This window comes from Lottia gigantea, assembly GCF_000327385.1.
Source record: "Lottia gigantea unplaced genomic scaffold LOTGIsca_9, whole genome shotgun sequence".
Lineage (NCBI taxonomy): Eukaryota > Metazoa > Mollusca > Gastropoda > Lottiidae > Lottia > Lottia gigantea.
In genome coordinates this window covers 4,433,718-4,458,035 of record NW_008710950.1, presented here as the reverse complement: position 1 = coordinate 4,458,035, position 24,318 = coordinate 4,433,718, and the positions used below count along the sequence as shown (strand labels likewise).

Genomic DNA, 24,318 nt, shown 5'->3' with positions numbered 1-24,318 from the left:
ATCCCTGGCCAGTTAGAAATCAAATTTCTTTTAAAATTTCATTTGATCTCAATCTGCATTATCAGGTGCACAAAATTTGGATATAAAACATTTCATTTCTTGTTTTGAAATAGGGTTGAGCCTTGTCAATTTTATTGATGACCTATAAGACTAATAAATATAATAGCATTTTCTTCATGATGTCTGAAATGATTTCATTGCTAATAGAATATCTGAGAAAAGTGTTTAACCTGTTGTCTATAATAATTATATTCAATCAAATATGATGCTTAAAGCTAATAATTCTAATAACAGCAGAATGCACAAACTATGAAAAAAGAAAATTTTTGCATTGAATTTCTGCGCATTGGCAACTAGTAACATGTTAGTATTAGGCTCAGACTGCTGTAGTCCCTTACCTGCAGGCGTCAACGCTTCCATGTGCGCTTCATACCAACTACATATTAATCATGTGTAAAGACATAATCCAGTCAATGACTATACCTTTTGGGTAATACCCTGAAGTCATTCAAGACAATCTTGCCATTTTAAAGTCTGTACAGCATATGTGAGTGCAAAAGATTGCTCAATTTTCCATCAGTCCATGGTACTTGAAGACTTTTGTGTATGTAACATGTGGAAAATGGTTATAGCGAACAAGTTATCTTTTCTTCCTATATAATATTATTTTGTATTGATATTAATGAAAGATAAGCTGACTGATTGAAATTATGTTTCTTGCAGGTTATGGATGATAATTTTTTCTATCCACAGAATTACCAATTGAATTGTTGTGTGGGTTTTATTCAGTCTGCTCAATATCTAATTCATAATGAAAAATGTCACCTCTTGTCTTGAGTTTCCTACCTATAGTTGAAGTCGCATGTGTTAATAATAAATGAAGCTTAATTAGTAGAAACTCATTAGATTAATTAACAACATTCACCATTTCCACATTTCCAGTAGATAACCCCATCACAAGTTCTTGTCAAAGTTCAAAATAAGTAGTTGTCACTTTCAATGTGTGATAATGAATTGCTATATATTGCACAATTTCTCCTTCGAGCAACATTTTGTATTCTGCATGTAATTTGCAATTTTCTGGCTGAAAATATGGTGGTTGAACAGTTACATCACAGTTTAAAAGATGAAATTTTTTGTTTAGCCTTTGTATAAGCTAACATAACAACAATTAATTGCAGTTTCATGTCATGTTTTTCTAATTTTATCATGTTATTATAAACCTAAGAATATTTTGATTCACAAGATTCATGGAAATGTTGGCCATTCAGGCATTGAAGTAACAATTAGAGTTCTGAATTTTGTGTTATTACATAAAAAGGTTCAGGATCCACAAATAAAAAAAATAAAACGTCAAATTAATTGATCAAATTATGATTTGTGATAATAAGTTCAAAAGATCTTTAAATGAAAATGAAAATATTGTCTAGTCAGATTAGATATGGTACATGGCACTAACGTCTAAATCTAGTCAATATGTCACAGCATTGACGTCACTAATATCTTACTGACATTAAATCAGTCAGGTAGTCTTAGACAATTATTCATACCACATAAACTTCCCTGAGACAATATCACTTATTTTACCATAGGGACTTCTTCTTAACAGACATAACATTGGTGTTGTAAAACTATTATTATCAGATATAAGCTTATCTGTGCGACCATGGGCCCTATGATTCATGGTGCAACTGTACATTTCAGGCTTAAATTAGATCCTTGGCTCAATCGGTGCAATGAATTTTAAAATTGGTCTGTGGTTCAGGTTGATCTTATTTCATTACAAAGAATACATAAGATATATATATATACAGGTAATGGTTAAAGAGCTCATCTCAGATAATTATGAGTCAGGAAATGCTCATCCTTTTCAATACTTTATGCTTCTCTGCAATCTACATCAGACAACACAATCATAGGAAGCTGCAATCTTTGTATGTGCGGTTACTAAATGACGGACAACTTGTTACTCTCGGTTGCAGAAGTTTAGATGGACACACTTGGACAAAACCTATTGCAACTGTTCAGTCTGTAATTTGGTACTGTGTGAGTTGATGTACACTTGGCTCAAAAATAAAATTTCAAGAGTTAAATCAAAGACCTATAAATGCAAGTTCTCTGGTTAAATGAAATTTGACTTAATTTGCAGTAATCTGAAAAACAATTTTTATCAGTTTTTGAAATATGCTATTCCATCATGTTTCTATATCCAATTTTTCAAAATTAAAACTTAAGAATAATTTATGATTTATTTTTATTGATCAACTACGAGCTGGCTGGATAAGTACCATCTTGTGAGTTGAAACCATTGTAAAATATGGACTGTATTCTCTTTGACCTAAGGGAGATTTTTCAGAAATGAAAAAACTACTTGAAAGAAGTGAAGTAGGAGTTGTATAAAGTTGATGGTAATGTTGACAAGCTTAATTAGAGAGGGTTCTAATGGCACTGATTTTAATTTGGTAAATGTGGACAGTATTTTGAATTATGATATTTATGAACAAGCTTGTTTTGAATAATAATATATAGGTTGTCTGGAGGGAAAATATTCAACATTAATCTTATAAATATAGGTATTTAAAACCAAACTTATCATTTCATATATAATCGGTTTTTTGTCTAGCGGAATAAAAATCATATTATCATCAATTTTCTTTATTCTTCAGACGGCACAGAATGGAGTGTTTTGAGCTGGTCCCTAGATGTGTTGACAGAAATCAATAAAATAACTGCAGTCTGATTATAGACGAATAACCACGTTGGCAGCCTTTACACAGCAAACCATCTTTTACTACAGCTATTTCTCTAGGTAAGTATTACCTTGTATAATATTAAACCAATAAACCATACAATTATTCCAATATAACTTTCATTTTTAAGTTATCTACACTTATCACTTCAGTGAAATCTGGAATAAGAATTCCTGATAATGTCTATTTATAGATTTGAACCTGTTATTATTTACTATATTTTCACTATCAAAATATACAAATACTTCAGCTTTTTTTCCTTATGAAAAATGATGTTCGTTAAGCACTTGATATGTCTGTGTTAGATTGTTGACATTTGAAAATCTAATTACAACAGCTGAAAAAATATCAATAATTCCTTTTTATTGCTTCTTCCTTGTTTTCCATATTTTTGTGTATACATGCATTGATATTTATTATAATCTTATACATTATTGGTAGATTTTCTAGTGGTTTGACTAATAATCAAATTGTTGCAAAAGACATTATCAAACATAATGCACAGAAATTCAGACATTTAGTAAAACAGGAATAAACTAACCATATTCTTAAAGGGACAGATTTTGGGCCTCAATGGTACCTTGGTACAGGAATTGTTCAGCTTAGGTACCGGTTTTAGCCTTTTTTGATAAGTTTATCAATAATTATCTGAATAAAAAGTTAAAAAGACAAAGTCATTTTTCCATTTTGAAGATCGGTTAACAACTTCATGTGTTTACTGTCAACTCAATCATCCAGTCCACATTTGCCTCTATGCCCAACTGAAATGAAAGATTTCTGAGTGTCCGAGACTAGATGTTCAACTTTCATATTCAAATTTTCAAAACATGTAAACATTGTTTAAAATATAAGTTAATATAATGATGTTAAATTAGATGACATGGTTGTTGTTGAATAAGTTGACATGGTTGTTGTTGTTGAATAAGTTGACATGGTTGTTGTTGAATTAGTTGTCATGGTTGTTGTTGTTGAATTAGTTGACATGGTTGTTGTTGAATTATTTGACATGGTTTGTGTTGAATGAGTTGATTTGGTTGTTGTTGAATTAGTTGTTATGGTTGTTCTTAACTTAGTTGATATGATTTGTTTTGAATGAGTTGATTTGGTTGTTGTTGAATTAGTTGACATGGTTGTTGTTGAATAAGTTGACATGGTTTGTGTTGAATGAGCTGATATGGTTGTTGTTGAATTAGTTGTTATGGTTGTTCTTAACTTTGTTGAATGAGTTGATTTGGTTGTTGTTGAATTAGTTGACATGTTTGTTGTTGAATTAATTGACATAGTTGTTGTTGTTGAATTAGTTGACATTGTTGTTGTTGAATTAGTTGATATGGTTGTTGTTGTTGAATTAGTTGACATGGTTGTTGTTGAATTAGTTGACATGGTTGTTGTTATTGAATTATTTAACATGGTTGTCGTTGAATGAGTTGATATGGTTGTTGTTGAATGAATAAGTTGACATGGTTGTTGAATTAGTTGACATGGTTGTTGAATTAGTTGACATGGTTGTTGTTGAATGAGTTGATATGGTTGTTGTTGAATGAATTAGTTGACATTGTTGTTGAATTACTTGACATGGTTGTTGAATTAGTTGACATGGTTGTTGAATTAGTTGACATGGTTGTTGAATTAGTTGACATGGTTGTTGTTGAATGAGTTGATATGGTTGTTGTTGAATGAATTAGTTGACATTGTTGTTGAATTACTTGACATGGTTGTTGAATTAGTTGACATGGTTGTTGAATTAGTTGACATGTTTGTTGTTGAATTAGTTGACATGTTTGTTGTTGTTGAATTAGTTGATATGGTTGTTGTTGAATTAGTTGACATGGTTGTTGTTGAATTAGTTGACCTGTTTGTTGTTGAATTAGTTGACATGTTTGTTGTTGAATTAGTTGACATGGTTGTTGAATTAATTGACACGGTTGTTGTTGAGTTAGTTGACATGGTTGTTGTTTGAATCATTCAACATGTTGTTTTGAATCTGTGCACATTGTTGAATCAGTCAACATTTGTTGTTGGAGTGAATCAGTTGCCATTGTCTGATCAGTTGACATTTCGAGAAGTTGTATTGAAGATAAGGTAGTTATGACTAAGAATCTACTCTGCGTGGGATTCTCTATCAATCTCCCCTTTCACTTTTTATGCGCCCACGAATATTGTCGGCACCCCTGTCTGTCCGTCCGTCAACATTTGCTTGTAAACGCTATAAAAACTAGATTTTGTGATGGAATCAAATGAAATTCGGTATGTGTATACATAAAACGAAGATCAAGTTTGAATTTGAGCTATTTTCGACTGTTAGAAGCAGAGTTATTGCCATTGCCCCAAAATCTTGAATATTTACCATCCACATGCCGTTGTGGGCGTATATGGCTGTGGTCCACTATCTTTAATTCAAATGTTTTTACCATAGTTTGACAATGTTGTTTACTTTATAACTATTATATATATGATTATCAGTTTATTTCTATAACCTCTAGCTATAGTTACATGTAATAACAAACAATACTTTTTTATCAATATAATTAATTAATGTGTCTATTCACTCTTTTCTACTTTCTTCGTTGGATGATTTGAAAAGGAGGCATTGTCTTGGTTAAATCCCTTCTATTGATGATGATGTTGTTAATTATTTTATTTGTTAGTTCATAAAATCATTATACCTTATGAACTGTACTCCAAAGGGATTGTGTCATCGTTTTTTTTCTTTTAACGCCTAGTCTTAGCTCCAAAATTTTTTTTTCTTATACATTTATTTATTGAAAACATTTTAAAATCATATGACATATGCATTTTATATAATGATCTCATGAAATATTTATTCATGTATTAATGAAAAGTAATATAGATGAAAAGCGAATATGAAAAGTGAAGGAGACTATTGCTTTAAATGTAGTGAAGTATTTGAAATATTGAGAATATTTTTTTAGTTGAACAACAGGTATATAAATAAGAAATATGAATGCAATTCTTTAATAAAGTGAAATTGATTCATACAGTTTCTATAAGTTTGGAGAGCTAGAAGAATGGTTATTCCATGTCATGTTTGTTTTTTTTCTTGAAACGAAGACATCAATCAATGATGCTCATTCATTACCATTAACCAAAATACCAAATAAGTGATAGTTTTGAACGATTGTCATTATTTTTATAGTTTGATATTTACACAGTGTATATGACTCACTGTGGGATGTTTTCTATTTATTGATTAATGAAATTGGCAATCAGTGAAGTTTAAGTTTATTGAATAATTGATAGAGAATAAATCAATCTATAGATTTTTACGGGTGTGTATTGGAATAGTAGTTAGATGTATTATTTATGCCATATTGATGTGGCTTTAATTAAACTGATTAATTAGTGTACATAGAGAGTATTATATCATCATTACTTTTAATGGCAACATCATCTGATACAATTTGCCCTTACTAGATCTAAATTAATTTGATCAAATTAGAAACTTTCTGTGTTTTTTGCGGTTCATGAAACGCACATTTAATCAAACTATGAGTTTCACAAGGCAAGAATGTAACTTGTATTTTGTAAAATTAAGTATTGTCCTTATTACAACAGATTTTCTTATTCCCTGCTGAGGTCTTTTGAAGGTGGAGGATGAGAGGAGACAAGTCTTCCTTCATTCAGAAAATGCTATATGAGCAGTGAACATTCAAACAGTCTACTTTTGGGTCATTCAGAAGATTAGAAGGATTGTCATCAAAAGTTTGTTCCATTTGAATTTAACACATGGATCACATGTATGTTGAAATGTCTTTGTCTAATGTGTCAAAATTTCTTGTGAACACTATAGAGTCTACTTAGTTCATCGAACACTAAGAATGATTTAAGTTTTTGCTTCGACCAACTTTCTTACTTTTAAGATAATATATTGAGAATATCTGTACAGTATTTTAACAGGAAGCAATGTTTTTGTGTTATATATGAGAAATTGTTAGTAAAGATTAATCTGTATATATCATGATGTTGTTTAAAGGTCATTCTGACATTCTATTAACTCTTAAATCACATCTATTTTTTTGTTATAGTAGGCAAAAAACTATAGATTACTAATTGATTTATTCACATGGATATAATGTTTTTTGAAGTATTTATAATTCTTATCATTAGGTTAAGGACAATCTGACAATTGTTATTAGCCTGACATTTCCTTCCTTTCATGTTGTATTGAAATGAATTCAGTACTCCATACTTCTTATTTTTCAATAGCTTCTACTTCTAATCAATTTCAAGATCTCCATCAGACTATGCTTATATTTTATGTACTTTCTTTACTTTAAGCATTATATTTATTTCCTACCAATAAGCATGCTTGAAGTACTTTTTAGGTGTACACTTCAAAGAATAATCACCAGATATTTTATTTCTAGATATTCAGCATGTTTAAGACCAATACTATTTCTGATTAACCTGAACTTTAATCTTTGATTTATTGTCATTTTTCTTACAAGATTCCCTGGTTAAAATTCATTTGATTTGTTTTAAATAATGTCCGAAATCTTTACTATTTCAATTGACATGGAAACCAGTTTAATGGTTGATTGACAAACTGAAAGTAAATTGACATCGCTTTGTCTTTTTGTTGAATAATTAAAAGTGACGAATCGAAGAGCTGTATCATTATCTGCCAACTTTTAAATCAAACATTGACAGAAAGCAGATAGTTTTTATATTACAACTATTGAAGAATGAGCAATTGACATTTGTTGTAAAGCTATTAAAGTTTTACTATTTTCTGCAGGATCAATTCTATACATCATTATGTTTTAATTCCTCTTTTATACATTCTTCAATTTCATGTACTGAGTATCAGGGAATGATTTGAGAGGAATGAATCTTGATACTTGATCTAGTCAATGATTTAAATAAGAGTTAAAGAAAATGGAGAAATGTTAAAGAAAGCTGACTCTTACTAGACCTTTGATCAATATCTTTGAATTTATATGTTGTGAATTTTTAGATTAAAACATCTGGTATTTTTACAGCTCCAAAGGTGAGGAGGTTTTAAACCACTCCTTTTACCTTCAATTCTTTCATGTAAATGAGGGAAAATTATCAAAGGATAAAATCAAAACGAAAAATATGAGCTAATATCACCTAAAACCATTTGGAGATGCAATGGTTGAAATTGGAAGCTAGTTTGAATTTTTTATGTTTACTAGAACAAACATTACATGATTGATGGATGAACATTTTCTGATAGGACAATAAGCTGAGGCCTTGCACTTTAAAGATCTCTCAACAGTTGGAAATCGAAAAAGAGAAGGCTAATACAATTGCCCTGGCGAAAAAATTCCCTCATTGCGCTCTGCATTGTCTGTCTTCATAAGCCCAATTAGGTGCAGAAATGTAGAACGTACAACTCCATTCATTTCATTTCAATTTGATAAACAATATTTTGAAACTGAGACTAAAAAGCTTAACATGTAGAATAATACTCTATATTATTACAAACTTTTATATAAATATTTGAAAATATAGATGTATTTTCCTTTTTTAAAAATAGGAAAATCTATTTCAGTACAAATAAAACAGTTACAGCACAATGATATCTCAAATAGTAAAATATAAAAGCCACAGTGAGATATGTCTGAATTATTGATTTGTTGCTATGAAATATTTAATAATTTGTTGAGCAAAACATTAATCTTCAACCACCATCATTCAAATCACTCTGAACATTTACATCAATATCTTGTTAAACAACATTTAATGGCTTTGGTATTTTCACTCTTTTGTCTTCTTTCTCAAATTTCAGTCAAATATTTGCCTTTTAATTACAATTTTACAGCAATAGAGTCTGTGCATATTGATATAATGCAATGGAACACCAAAGATAGTAGTAGGCTAATCATTATATATTTTGAGATCAAAACTGACATTTCAATGCAATTGACAAGGTAAATGTTACTCCTTAGACAATATATCGAATTGTTTTGAAACAAAAAAGAGAGCATAGCATCAACCTGTATAATAGCAACAGAAGAAATGGTCACAGTTTGTGATGTTACAATCAGTGTCATTAGCAAGAGGAAGCATTGTGAAAAAGCTATCTTAAATAGAATGGATTATACCAAAATATGCAATGGCACAAGTTTTCACCAATGAAGGAATACATTTTTATTGTTGCAGTTTTTTTTTCTTTTTCTATTAATTCTATATCCGTCTGTGTCAAGTGATATGAATGATGATGTATTGTTTGTAAGAGTGATGAAAATGTAGCTGTGTAAGCATTATGTCAATAAATGACTGATATTACAGGGTTCCAGTGTTGATAAAAAGATGCTCCAGAAGACGTGCTGCTGTATAATATCTCTAACAATAATACTATTATCTTATTCTCAAGAGGTTTCATACCAATCTAAACAATGAATTGCTTATATTTATACCAGGACCATTATACAGTGTTATTGATATTCATATAATATTCAATATAACTGATTTCTTTCTCCTGATATTACTGGTATCTGCTACCTTTAACTCTTCTTAGATTATGTATTGACCTGCTAAGAATGTTAAACTTTTCTATAACTGGAATTGATTTTTAATTAAAATTATGAATATTGGAGTACATTCTGGTGCTGATAACTTTCTATGGGAATCTTTGATTATAAGATTTTATTTAAAGATGCAATACTATTACCATGTAGGTGATACTGTCATACATCAATTGCTCGTAAACACTCCGTCCGTCGGTCCGTCCACTGTCAACATTTGCTTGTAAACGCTCTAAAAACTAGATTTTTTGATGGAATCAAATGAAATTCGGTATGTGTATACATATTCTGAAAACGAAGATCAAGTTTGAATTTGAGCTATTTTCGACTGTTAGAAGCATGTTATTGCCCTTGCCCAAAAATCTTTAATATTTACCATCCGCATGCCACGGTGGGCGTATATGGCTGTGGTCCACTATCTTTACATTACAAAATTTATCGGTTGAATTTTGTGTAATGTAAACAGTCAAGCGTTCTGAGAACTGTTCCAATTTTGACTCACCTCGGTGAAGTGGTCTCGGAACAGATAAAATGGTGTAATGTAAATGGTAACCTTTCCGAGAAGCACATGGCTCACAAACAACCTTTGCCTTTTCCCGTGGAATTTCATCATTATTCAGTGAAATTGTTAATTTCCAGTTGTCTTTGATTACATCACTGTGACCTCAAATGACTACAAGGGTTAATTTTAACTAAAGAAGAATTCCACAGATAGCCGTGCCGGGAACACTTTTCATTTACATCACATAAATAATATATATGAATCACGACTATTGAACATAACTATGAACAACAATACTATGCAACCCAAAGGCCTAAATGTTGAAGTTGACTATCAAATAATTCCCTTTACTGTACTTTTCAGTAGTACATCCTGCCAAGCTATACCCATCATTAAAGAACTGTATAAATGTCTCCAACACAGTTTTCCTGACATTTTCACAAAAAAATTAATTGTTTCTTTTAAAGAAATAGAAATATAAGTGGTATTTTAGTTCAGGGCAGACTATAACATGATAATCATAATTTGTCCACCTTTCAGATGTTGGTTACAGATAAGCAAAACATGTTTTCTATTAATTTAGAAGTATTTATTGGTTTCAGAAAAAGTTTTTGGTTCTTGTTTTCTTTTAGTTTTAGAAAAATATCTCCCTTTATTGGAAGTCTAAAAATTTTAAGTTTATATCGATGTTGGCACAGAATACACTACAGTCACACGAGGTTGGGCAAAAGGAGGTAAATTTACCGGTTGTTTCCAGGAATTGTGCTATTTCTTGCATCGCAGCGTACTTCCTATCTGAATAGTCAGGCGAAGAAATCATAAACAAACAGGCAGATTGCGACCACATAAAATCGGCTCCTTCTCCACAGTCCAAAATTTTGTGTTTGTGGATACACTGGACGTCGCCATTTTGAGTGTCATGTGGTCTGGCTTCGATCGCTGATCAGTCTGGCTTCGATCGCTGATTGTTCGGCTCTAATGTTCGTCGTTAACGCAGACGGCGAACAAAGAATTGTTCGGGAGGCGAACAATTTAAAAATATCAAACATGTTTGATTTCACGAACAATTCTCACGAACATTTTTGTTCGTGTTTCTGTAATCCGCAGACGGTGAAAAAAATGATCGAAACAAAATTTTTACGATTGTTCGCTTAAAATGTTCTTCGTCTGCGTTGGGCTTAATTGGTGAAACCAAGAAGAACCATGCTTGGTATTTCCCATGATCTTTTCTAGAGCAACAACTACATAGTATTCTATGTAAACTAGGTGTGGAATCCAAGACTTTCAGTACTTAGAGTATCTTAGAATATTGATGAAAAACAATGATCACATCAGCTTTACAAGGATTTTCAGTGGCACGGCATGAAGATAAAGTGCAAATAAAGATAAATTACTTAGTATCCTTATTGCATCCTCTCTTGAGAGGTGTTTGATCTGCAGAAAATACATCAAATGCAAGTCAAAGTGATCCTTTTAATCAAGCTACAAAAAAACAAGATAGCGTTTGATGTGATGCATGGGTTATCATGTTAATTAAGAGAAATCAATAGCAACATAGTTTTGATAAGAAACAAGAGATAGCATGAACATCAATTTTAAAGCTTGTTTAAACTGCATCCTTGAAATGATTTTATTATGTCTTTATACTCATTGATTTCAATGGAACAGTTGTCATTAACCTAGTTCTATACAGAGAACCACTGCATGTTCCGACAGATTAATAACATTGAACTATCAAAACAATTTGCTTTATTTTAACAGTTATGATAACACTCCAAATTATTCTTTTGTTAAAAAATCATGGTGCTTGAGTAAAATCACTTATTTGATAGGTTTAAAGTAGATAATTTCCTCAGTTATTGTCTAATTTGGTCAGAAATCTATAATTTCCTCATGATAGATTGATTTTCTATGTACAGTAGTAATTGGTATCTATAGATTTTCCCTTAAAAAACCATTCTATTTAGATTGATGAAATTGTCTGTATCATTGAAGTACTGGATAACCTTCACAAACTGTCAATTACTAACCTTATTCAAACATTATTGTGAAGTTCTCAGCCTCTCAAATGTGGCTAGCGACCTCTCAGATATGGCTAACAACCTCTCAGATATGTCTATCTAGTGATCTCTCAGATATGGCTAATGACCTATCAGATATGGCTAGCTAGTGATCTCTCAGATATGGCTAGTGATCTCTCAGATATGGCTAACGACCTCTCAGATATGGCTAGCTAGTGATCTCTCAGATATGGCTAGCCTTTGCTGCCAATGTCCTTTTCAAGCTACAAGAGACTAATGACAGATCAAGAACTAGAAGTAGAAGTCACAAGATGCATTTTTGAAAGTCTTAAGCCTGTGACTGAATTTGTTAACGTTGTTTAATTGTCAGAGCATATCAAATGACCTAGAATGTGACAGTACCAATTAAACTGTAGATTATAGTAGAAGGCAATTTCCTGAAAGGTTTGTGTCAGGAATATATAATGGTGTTAGACAGTGTAGTTGTAATAAGAATAAGTAGTCTCAGACATCAGGTTCTATAATCTGATATCTATTGAGAGTTCAAATCACAAGCTTTTTATTTCAAGTCATGTTTACTATCAAATTCTAATACTTAAAATTTTCTACTTTTATTTCATTTCTCTTGCTGTGTTTACACTCCTATTTGGCATATATTGGCTTGATAAGAGTTTTCCAACTGAATCTCTCCTACTTTATGTCTCACAAATCAGAAGGACAGATGGTCTTGTGGTGCAATAGTGGTCTTTGATTAGTTTCAATTCAAAAACATATTAAAAATTCAACCTTTTTGGTTCTGATAAATACCCACCGGATACAATCATACTCCATATACTAGTTCATACAATTATATCAAATATTTCAAGTAAAACTTCTTGCTATTTTCTGATCATACATGTAGTAGATGAACTACCAGTTGTTGCCATGTTTTGAATACTAAAGAAGTTCAATCTGCTAATGAATTTGTTGATTTACCTCAATCTATTGGTATGTTTTATTTCTATATTGTAGTTAGTGTAGGTTTGGCCATGCGCAATGTAAAAAGAATTGGAGATGGTTTGAAATCCCCAAATGAATAAGTATATATAATGATTGGCATGTAATTTAGTGTGTTTAGAAATCTTGTCATTAAATACTGACAAAATAATTACATTTTAGCTTTTATAGACACATTGATTTTAGAATGTTGTAAGATAAGGTGTAAATTGTACTGTCAGACTTATAATTTCTTCCCCATCATGTCGTATTATTAGGGGATGTTTGTGATTTGGCTCCCTGCCACTATTTCTATTTATGATTAATTTTGAAATGATGAGAAACAGTAAGACATTAATTCTAAGAAAGTTTATGCTATATGGTATTGTTGATTTCTTTCTATTAAAAAGTTGAAGTAAAATTTAATATTTTTGGAACTGAAATGATGAGCTGTACCAGAATTGAATGTTACCGGTAAATATATCAAAATCATTTTAACAATGAATTTTTATCATGATGTGCAATGTCTTGGTACAAACAAGAATTTTCCAGCAAAGGTTTTTATTTCTTACTTGCATGTAAAGCAAGATCTGTTAAACAAATTCTTTAATATCATAAAATGTTGAACTTGACTATTCGAACAAGGCTGTCAATGAGGCAAGGTCTCTGAACAAATTTAACATTGATATACATATGCAACTCAGATCATTTTAAGCATGTGTTCATATTATAATCATTTGAGCAATGTGTTCATATCAAAACTATTTCAACTAAGTGTGATATATTAATCATTTGAACAAAGTATTATATTATTATTGTTTGAACAAAAAGTCATATCAAATGTTCAAGCTTCCTATATCATTCACAGAGCAATATCATTTAAGCAAGACTTGTGTATTGGACAAGAATTGATGTGAAGTAACTCTTCCACCATACATAGATTTAAATAGGGTACATGTTGAGATCCAGACCATGTTAAACATACACATTGTAGCATGTCATTTCATATTAAATAAAGCACCAGCATTTGAACATGGAGTTTGTGTTAACGGTTATATTTTAAGTAAAAATCATTTGAACAAAGCTTTTGTATTATATAAAATTTTGATGCCATAATAAAAGCAATATTTTAATCAATAAAAATTGTTGCTATTCATTATCTTAACTGCTTAAAACTATTATGCAAATCTCATTGTCAAGACATATTGAAATTTTCTTGAATGGTTATTGTTTTAAGGCAATAAACTGTTATTTTTGTATTGAAATCAATGACAGTTAAAGTTTGAATAGAATTAATATTGATATATAAGGAAATTAATTGACAGTTTTACTTCATGAATTGATTACTGAATTCTTATTGATATCCTACAAATACTTGGAAAATGATATTCTGATATGGCGTGTCTGTCTGTGATTGACATGTTAGCTTGCATGATAAACCTGCTGAGTTCCTGAAGCACAATCTGAATTACCTTTGTTAATTCTTATTATTATATACCCTAAAACAAAGTAGCCTTATTAATTACTTGTATAGTTTTACAAGGTTAAACTCTATAGTCTAAAACATATGGTTCAAAGAGTTAAATTCTAAAAAAGATTCATAATTTGTAGGAATTCAGTTAAGTTCAGTTTTGATTGAAAATCTTGAGTGAATTTGAGCTGAATTTTTATTAGGACTATGGTGATTGTTGCTGTGGATACAAACATGCTATACCAAAACACCTGATGCAACTGGGTGTATGAACTTGGCATTCTTTTGGAAAAGTTAACATAAATAGGAATGGAATGATGCAAGAATATGTATCAGGATACAAGGCTGTTAAATATAGCGACACATGCTTGTACCATGATACAAATGGCTGACAAATATATTAAGTTTCATGATATTGACAATGGAATATTATTTTTATTGCCAAAACTTTTTAGTGTTATCAGTAATAGTTATACCTTGACTTTTATTTCCATTTTTCTCAATATGGGATTCAATCGAATATGTAGGTAAGTTTTGCTATGCTTATTGTTGAAAACAATATCTTCATTGTGACATCATAGTGCATTACAATCAAAAATACGAAAAATGGGAATAAAAGAAATCAGAGTATAGCTATTGTGTCAATATACAACCAAATCCCAATAGGTAGTTAGGTCTGTTCTTCATAGACACCCATTTGATTAATCGTCTTATTTTGAAAATCCTTCATGACTACCTGATTCAGGAAAACATATCTGATTTTTCTGTCTGACCTGCACATTCCATTGGAATAGATGTAGTTAGACTGGAATTGATTGCATTATAATCTACTTATTTCCAGGTTACAGTAACTCAGGCAGTCAATATGGAACATAGGTTGTGAGCAATGTTATGTTTGACAATATGTCTACAAGGATAATTGTTTAATGTCGTGTAATGGTTGTTGGATTATCAAACGACTGAAACAATTCAAAACAATACATCATATAGATTACTAATTTCAAATACCATTAGAACTCTTATAAATCATTAATGACATGTTATGTAAAATAAAAAAATAAGTTTTCCAGTTCAATCATTTGTATATTGTAAGTTAGTTATTGGTCTAACTTATCTTTATACTCCCTTTTATACATCACTTTGTCTAACAAATGGATTTATGTTGTAAGGGGAAATCATTTCTCTTTTTATTTAGAAATCAATGCCAAGCGACAGATCAAATGGTAAATGTGTATGCAAAAAAAACTAGTATTTTTCCCTTGTGATATAAATCCTATAATATGATGTTTTCTGAGGTAGCAGCTGCTATATAAAACCATCTCCGTATTTTACTCATTATCCTCAATGCTTTAAAAGGAAATTATTTTTTTCTAATTGTGGTTTGTAAAGCTGAAGTCATAAAAATCGTTAGTTTGTAATATATCAATGGATGTTTTATAAAAAGGGTTTAAGAATTATATTGATTAATCTTCTTTGATATCTTTTTAATAGAAGTGCATTGTTGATCATTTTATTTTCAAGCACTTTTAATTTACACTTTATTTAAAACACTATAAAAAGCAGGAGATTCAATTTCCTCGATTTTCTACAGATTTTCCTTATACTTTTTGTAGATCCACTTTTAGTAGTCCATAGATTGAATAAAACTGTTTTCTGTAGTACAAACAGAAAAAAGGGTTATCTTTGATTCAGAACGTAAAGGATGTTTTCAGTTGAATTGTTAAAAAAGATGTTTTCAGGTCAGAAGGTAGCAAAGGATGATTTCAGTTGAGTTGTTATAAAGATTGTTTCTGGTCAGAAAGTAGTAAAGGATGTTTTCAGTTGAGTTGTTATAAAGATTGTTTCTGGTCAGATGGTAGTAAATGATGTTTTCAGTTGAGTTGTTATAAAGATTGTTTCTGGTCAGAAAGTAGTAAAGGATGTTTTCAGTTGAGTTGTTATAAAGATTGTTTCTGGTCAGAAAGTAGTAAAGGATGTTTTCAGTTGAGTTGTTATAAAGATTGTTTCTGGTCAGAAGGTAGTAAAGGATGATTTCAGTTGAGTTGTTATAAAGATTGTTTCTGGTCAGATGGTAGTAAATGATGTTTTCAGTTGAGTTGTTATAAAGATTGTTTCTGGTCATAAAGTAGTAAATGATGTTTTCAGTTGAGGTGTTATAAAAATTGTTTCTGGTCATAAAGTAGTAAATGATGTTTTCAGTTGAGGTGTTATAAAGATTGTTTCTGGTCAGAAGGTAGTAAATGATGTTTTCAGTTGAGGTGTTATAAAGATTGTTTCTGGTCAGAAGGTGGTAAATGATGTTTTCAGTTGAGGTGTTATAAAGATTGTTTCTGGTCAGAAAGTAGTAAAGGGTGTTTTCAGTTGAGTTGTTATTAAAGTTGTTTTCAGTTTAGAAGGTAGTAAAGGTTGTTATTAGTGCAGAAAGTTATAAGTTGTTTTCAGTTTAGAAGGTAGTAACTTTGCTATTTTAGTAGTAGTAGGTTGTCTTCAGACAATGGGTGTATTCCGTTCAGAAGTAAAATTAAAAAGGACTTCATTGTTAAGTTCTGAAGGTAAAAAAATGTTATCTTTAGTTTGAGTTAAGCTATTTGAGTTGTTTATTACCAAGGTAATGACTGTTCAAGAATAAAAGATAGTATCTACCTTTAGATCAATAAATACTGTTAATACTACCAATAATTACCTGCCAAAATCACACAATCTCATCTGACGCTAATCATCACCTAGTTTGATTAATATTCTTATTAAAGGAAATATCTATTATCATATAATGGCGTAGTATAATATGATATAGATCAGTTTCTTAGGGAGGCTGTCCGTTATTTTTTGACCTCTTTCTTCTCTCAATATTTGTAGAAAGGCAATTGTTTATAAGGCAAATATTTTCTATTGCAAATTTGTATGTAAAGGGTCTAATATTTGGTAATTTTTAAACATTGTACAATAAAAACTACTGAATTGGTATGGCTGTTGATATTTTATGACAAAGACCTTCTTGCATAAAATCATCAGTTTATTTCCATCATGACAAAACTGAGTTTGCTCTGTTCTCTCTTTATGTTGAAATACCCAGTTGCAGAGCATTCCTGTCACAGCACTTAATGAAGAGGAGTTTGAATTCCCTACAAAGTAAAATTAATAGTTGAAGAATGACTATATGGACAACACCATGTGGGCATCACAGTATCATGTAGTAGTTGTCATGGATAATGTTAAATCCTATATAAGATAATCAGATTAAGATACATTAAGTCAATAGTGATAATAAGATATAAAGAATATTATAATCTGATTAGTATGATAAAGTATATTATATTTATTTATATCATTAAGGTTATTAAACTCTCAATGACAACAGAATTCAAGTACACAAATCACACATAGGTCTTTTTGTGTCAGAAAAACTTGGATATTACCTTTTAAAAAACAAAGCTTATGTTTTCAAGTGATAGTCCATACTTTGAACAAGATTTTGATTAACGGAATTGTCTTGTCTGTATGGATTTTTATAGAAGATAAATAATTAAATTTGTACTTGGTTTATCCTTCATCATTTGTGGCAAACTTCCTGCAAATTTTCAGAACTCATTTAATCATAACTCACTTTATTAAACTTTGATTTTAGCCTTACATAGATGTACATAAAAGCTTATTTATTATTAATACTGAACTGTTGTAACAAGCTTTATGTGGTCATTTGTACCATAACTTAATGTGATAAAAGCACTGATGTTGATAAATATGAATATAAATATTACTGGAAGGCAAGATTTATCATGAAAATATTTAGAGGTAGAGCGGATGAACGTATGATAAAGGAATGAAATTGATATAACCTCCCAACTTCAACAAATACCAAAGCAAAATCCTAAAAAAACTAATACAGATATTTATGACACAAGTGAGCTCACCATGGGGACCTTGAGATGGTTTGGGTAGTTAACCAATTTTTGGGTAAAATGTGGACAGCTTTTTCTCATATCCTGTGACAATGCCAAACAAAATAGTAAAATCAAATTTACTTTGTTTTGATGTTTTTCGTGAGGCTCAAACCATTTGTGGGAACCTTCTACATTTCAGTTGAAACCTATATCATCATTGTTCTGGGCCAAAAAACTCACCATTAATTTCATTATACAGAGTATAGTTATTTCATTGTAGATTAAATCACTATTGTTTATACATTTGGTCATTATTTAGCTGTTGTTGGCTATTACCCTGAGTCCTTGTGATTTTGTCAATATAAAAATCAGACAAAATTCTAGAACATGTTGGTTTTACAATATAAAAAAATGTTCTTGATGGAAACTGAAATTCACAAAATTGTATTTCATATCGTTTCATGTTATGTATTTAAAGTATTTCTCAAGGTCCATGCTGTTGAAAATTTGTAGTATTGGCAAGTAAAATATGTTAAATTGATAAGTTAGAACTGATTTGATCAAGAAACTTGTCTGAAAATGTATCTAGAATTAGTGAAAGAAAGATGATATGTGATACAGACTCTTAAAATCACTAGTCTGTTAATCAGATTCCTATCAAGCCTCAAGATGCTTTTATTATTAATAGCAACAAGATGGTCACCAAAGAAGCTCAAGGCTAGTTCTTGACATAAACAGGTCATTTCAACTTCTTATTAATGTCACTTTAAAACAAGCAGTGTTGAAAGCTTGCCACTCTTCTTTCTTCTGATTCTAATGGACATTTTTCTGGAGACAAGGAAGCACTTATGATTCATGTACATTAAAAAAAAACTAGAGGTTGGTAGTATCACAAAGGAACCATTTAAAAAGACAGTTAAGCATCTAAGAAAATTTGAATTTCTTTAATTCATAGTGTCCTCAAGCAGGAGATTGTGTTATTACATGGCACTCCACCTAGTGTCTTGAATAGTATTACATATTACGCTCAAAATCAGAGAAAAAATGTTTTATCGTCATCAAAATCGATAGACATCATCTGTGCATTGGGACAAACCAAATACGAAAAGAAAAGTTAAAATTGTAGCCCTGGAGTGAGAACTAGACGAAGGCATATAAAACAATGGCAATTTTGATTGATTGTTTTGATATACATGCATTAGGGACATCCATTAAAAGAAATGATTTTATTATGAAATACTTCTTCATGTATGATTGATATACTTCCTTAGCTGTTCATTAGCTGCGAACAATTGCCAATATGTTGTTTCAATTCCACATTCGTTATGTGGTTCAGATCATTAGTACTTGATTTTTTTCTAAGATACACAGCTTCTGTTGTCAAATTGAAGCTAATAATTACCAGATTTAAAAACCATTTTAATTGTTGACAATTTTTGTGTATAAAAGAAGTCTATTGTTGGTTGCTGGAGCTTAAATTGTCACATTATATTGTGTGCTTGGTGTTGTGTTTATAATTGATTTTTGATTAAACTTTCTCTCTAGAGTTGAAATTTCTCGTTTACTATCAATTTTCTCATCAATAATAATGACCTCATAAATTACAAAATACACTTTATTCCTACAGTAACAGTATGATTTAGTTCAACAGCAAATTCTATATTTTATATCTTTGTATTACTAAGCCTGAAATATTTTACGTGACAATCTGATTAGACATGCTACATTGACTTGTGTAATGCTGTTGAATGATCTAATATGTCATTTTATTTTAAAGCGAGTTTTTATTTTGTTTGATAATAGCTTGAATTTGTAAGGTGATAGAAAGTGAAATTGAATTCTTTGAGAGAAAAAGTAAGTTTTGTAATTGCTTCTTCTGTTCAAAGTTGTTTTTATCATTTGAATCTGAATAAACCTCGTCTTTTTCTGACATCACATATTTTGCCTCAGTGTTCAGTTAATATTTGGTGAATTTTTATTTAACAATATATATATTTTAAATGATACCATTATATTATAATAAAATACTATTGTCAAAATTTGATCGATGTACACAGGGAGGCAGGATTAGAGAACATGAAATACTCAGATTCAGATTTTGATTTACAAAGATTTACAAAAGCCCCAAGTCCTTTACATATTGTAGTATCTTACACCTTGGAAGTTCTTTTTTACTGAAATGTCCTGTTGTATTGAGCCTAGTTTAGATCAATATCAGTTGTTGATAGTGCGAATTGCTTGTTGATAAACACAATAATTGGCAGGTGCAAGAATAGTGCTTCAGCTCAAGTCATCAAATCAAAAAATCTTGTCAGAAGTATTCACATTCTAGATCCCTGGTTCATTGTTTTAGGGGTGATAGGTGTTCAAATGATTACTACAGTCTTTTAAATATCATAGATGCTTGTTAAAACTTTTTGATGTCATTTGATGAAAATAGGTTAATGGAAAAGAACCTAATTTTATAATCAGGTTTCAGGTCATGGCCATGTTAAAGGTTCTTGATATTGACCAAATTAATTCACATTGAAATTTTGTTTTGTTCACTTCATTTGATATATCAGTAATTGATAGATAATGCATAATTATAGAGACTTATTCTCCAGACAAAGGAACAAATTGAATCATTCCTAGAGATCCTCCAGATCGTCTGACCAGACCAATAAAATCTTTAATTAAGATAAATAATAATCAAATCTATTGTGTTTGTCTGGACCACGATAAAAAAAATCTAATATTTTACGCTTCAGAAAGTCTGGCTACATTACCACCAGAATAATAAACCAGATAGAGACTTATTGCTCACTTATACTTTTATCAATATCAACACAACTTTTGTCAAAACTATTGTCTTTTCAAATAATTCAAGACAAATTTGATGTCTTGTATGTATAAAGAAAGAAAGACACCCTTTTGTCACAGAGACAATTTTATGGTAAATATAAGAAAGCATTTATAATAACATGTTTAGGAAATGGTTGTTGTTCAGATTATGTTCAGTTGTATAAAAGAGTAAATAATTGAGCCGTAAAAGATCTGCGTCAAAATTGTTTAGTAACTAACAATTTTATGATAAAAAACTTTTATTGCCAAAAGACCATTGTTGCACCAAAGAAGCATTGAAATGTATGTACAATGTAATAATGTGATAAACAACTTAACAAGCCTTCAGTAATAGAATTAGGCATCAAGATACCTTTTAATTCCCAACACTGTTGCTAAATCTGTGTTGTGGAAATGTTAAGTGTGCTTCTGTTTTGTCAAATATTTCATTTTTTCAGTTTGTGATATTGAAATGATCTGAAAACACAACTGAAAAACATGGTTCCAATCAGGGTTGTGGTAAACTGTTTGCGGAGAAAGAATTTATCTTTGGTTAAGGACTTCTGGTGTATGTTTTTTATCAGGTGGACGTGAAACAGCCACAGCTCAACCTATATGGAGGTCAATTTGCGCCATTAATCCATTCTCTACCGATTTGTCTAATTTACTGATTCAAAGACAAATGTAAAATATCTTATTACCTATTACTTATAATTCAAACAACATAATGATTGAAATGCTAAAATCAAATGTTTATACACATGTACCTTAACTAAAGTCCTTTCAAATAGTTTATTTAGCATCTTCCAAAAATCTTTAATGATAAACCACCGTCCTTTTTGATAAATATCAGAAGTTTATTTTAAACTGTAAAGTGTCATTTGTAAACTGGAAAATGTTTGTAGTAAAATGATAAGTGCAACTTCTTTAGTGTATTATGTCTTCTGTTTTATCTCAAATGAATTATCTTTTATGCAAATTACCAAGGTCGCGAACCTATTGAATATTCAGCATTGCTACGTCATTCTTTTAAACAATGTCTGCTCCCAACAAATGTTGTCGGTCTGAAAAATAATAAAATACTGTATCTTCCCCCCCCCCCCCCCTTCCAAAGAACATCCCATGACCCTTTATATATTTTCATATGAAAAGAAATCCTTTCATCGGGGCTTTTTAGAAAAGTTGAAAACTAAACAATGACAAGTATTTTAAGAGTTACCTCCCACTCCTATGATTTAACTCTCGATTAAACTGGCCTGTAGCTACAAGAAACTCTGGATGCACGATAAATGCAAATGGCATAGGTCTTGGCCTAATACTAGTCATTGTTTAGTTTTCAACTCTTCTGAAAACCTCGATGAAAGAATTTCTTTTGAAATGAAAATATATAAAGGGTCATGGGATGTTCTTTGGAAGGGAGGGGGAAGATACAGTATATTATTATTTTTCAGACCGACAGCATTTGTTGGAGCAGTCATTGTTTAAAAGAATGACGTAGCAACGCTGAATATTCAATAGGGTCGCGACCTTGGTAATTTGCATAAAAGATAATTCATTTGAGATAAAACAGAAGACATAATACACTAAAGAAGTTACACTTATCATTTTACTACAAACATTTTCCAGTTTACAAATGACAGATGCTAAATAAACTATTTGAAAGGACTTTAGTTAAGTTACATGTGAATATAAACATTTGATTTTAGCATTTCAATCATTATGTTGTTTGAATTATAAGTAATAGGTAATAAGATATTTTACATTTGTCTTTGAATCAGTAAATTAGACAAATCGGTAGAGAATGGATTAATGACACAAATTGACCTCCATAAACCTACTCTGGTTGTGATCCCAGGGAGTATTATAATTAGTTTGAATGAAAAATTATTAAATTTACTATGTTTGGAATGTCTATTGTTCTTGGGGTGTGAGAGGTTTAAACAATTCCTTTTAGGGTGAGAGCTGAAAAAGGTGGGATTTAAACAAACTGATACCATGGAAAGCTAAAATGACTAAAAGACTATAAGATAATTGTATATTGAAATAAACCGATGTAATTAATTTTAAATTAGCCTCCATCAAGAAACAGGACCATTGTATAAGTTACTGTTTGAAGCTAGTTAGGTTAGTGCTGTCCATCAGTTCTAACACACGAAGTGCATATCAAATTGTTTTGCACCAGACAAATTAATTGTTCTTCATCCCTTTAGGCCTAATAACCTGTCATATCTGTCTAATGTCATGATATCTTTGACCAGGAAATGTAAAAAATAAGGAGGATGAACCCATATAAAATATTTATAGCCTAAAACTGTTATAGATTCTTTTTACTTCAAAATTAATTTCCGTTGAAGTGTCTTGTAGTGTCATTCTACTGTCAGAGATTGCATGCTGATAATACTTCTTGCTACTCCAATATCTTTCCTTGTTTGTTTGAGAAACTGAAGGTCATAGTTTCCAATAAGAAATGGATTGATTTCCTGTGATTAATTAAGTTCTCTTACTATAACTACTAGCTTTCATTTATTATCTTACTTCTCCCCATATGGTACTACTATGACTAATGATACAATTTATATTACTCCAGTCTTAAATATCAATAGCTTTCAATAATCTAGTTAGGGTTATAACATGTAGAAATAAAAAGAAGCCTTCATGCTTAGGGAACAATATTCTGCAGTTTTGACTAGTATTTTCCCAACTTCTGTGTATTTTCTTTTTCTGATGATCGTTTTGTAACTATGATCACTTAAGCCAAGCGCTAAGGTGGAACTTTGACAGAAAAAGTTAATAGTAAGACTGTTGAAATCATCTGTCACTTCAATCCCAAAAAAGTACAAGTTTTCTTTTTTCTTCCTGGTTAATGACTTCTATAGAGCTGAATAACAAGTCATATTCATTTAATTAAACTTTGACTTGATGTTATCCTTTTTATATACCAGAACTATTGTTTCAAGAAAGAATGTTCTTTGACCAAAAGCATATTAATTTATGACCGGAAGTTTTGAAGACAAATTTTGCTGGAGTAGTTACGAGATCAGTCTTGGCCTTCCAGCTTAAAATAATAAGAGTTATAAATTGAAAGTAACAAGGTGGTGATTAAGGCAGCTTGTGAAATTTTCTCAGCAAAATGAATTATGTCCAATTTAAGATGAAGAAATCAGCTTAAAACTGTTACCATAGAGAATGACAATTTATCTTTGTCACAATACCTTTATTTCTTTTTTTCTCTAGAGATTTGAACCATTAATATTATTATGGTGTCTTCATACTTCTAAATTCTCCCAACCAGAATTATGGTGAATAAATGAATAGTAAATTATACAGTGTGTTGTCTTCAAATGGCCATTTTACAACTTGTTACACCATTAAAATGGTTT

At 30.6% G+C, this 24,318-nt stretch overlaps 1 protein-coding gene across 1 annotated transcript; it reads right to left on the bottom strand.

Annotated features, from left to right (window-relative positions):
* Window positions 1–252: 252 nt before the first annotated feature.
* On the bottom strand, window positions 253–4,133 carry LOTGIDRAFT_155959 (hypothetical protein; the record flags this gene model as incomplete). The annotated part of the gene is made up of 2 exons (XM_009068455.1): window positions 253–307; window positions 3,655–4,133. 2 exons carry the CDS (start codon window positions 4,131–4,133, stop codon window positions 253–255), a joined length of 534 nt encoding a protein of 177 aa, XP_009066703.1.
* Between the last annotated feature and the right edge of the window lie 20,185 nt (window positions 4,134–24,318).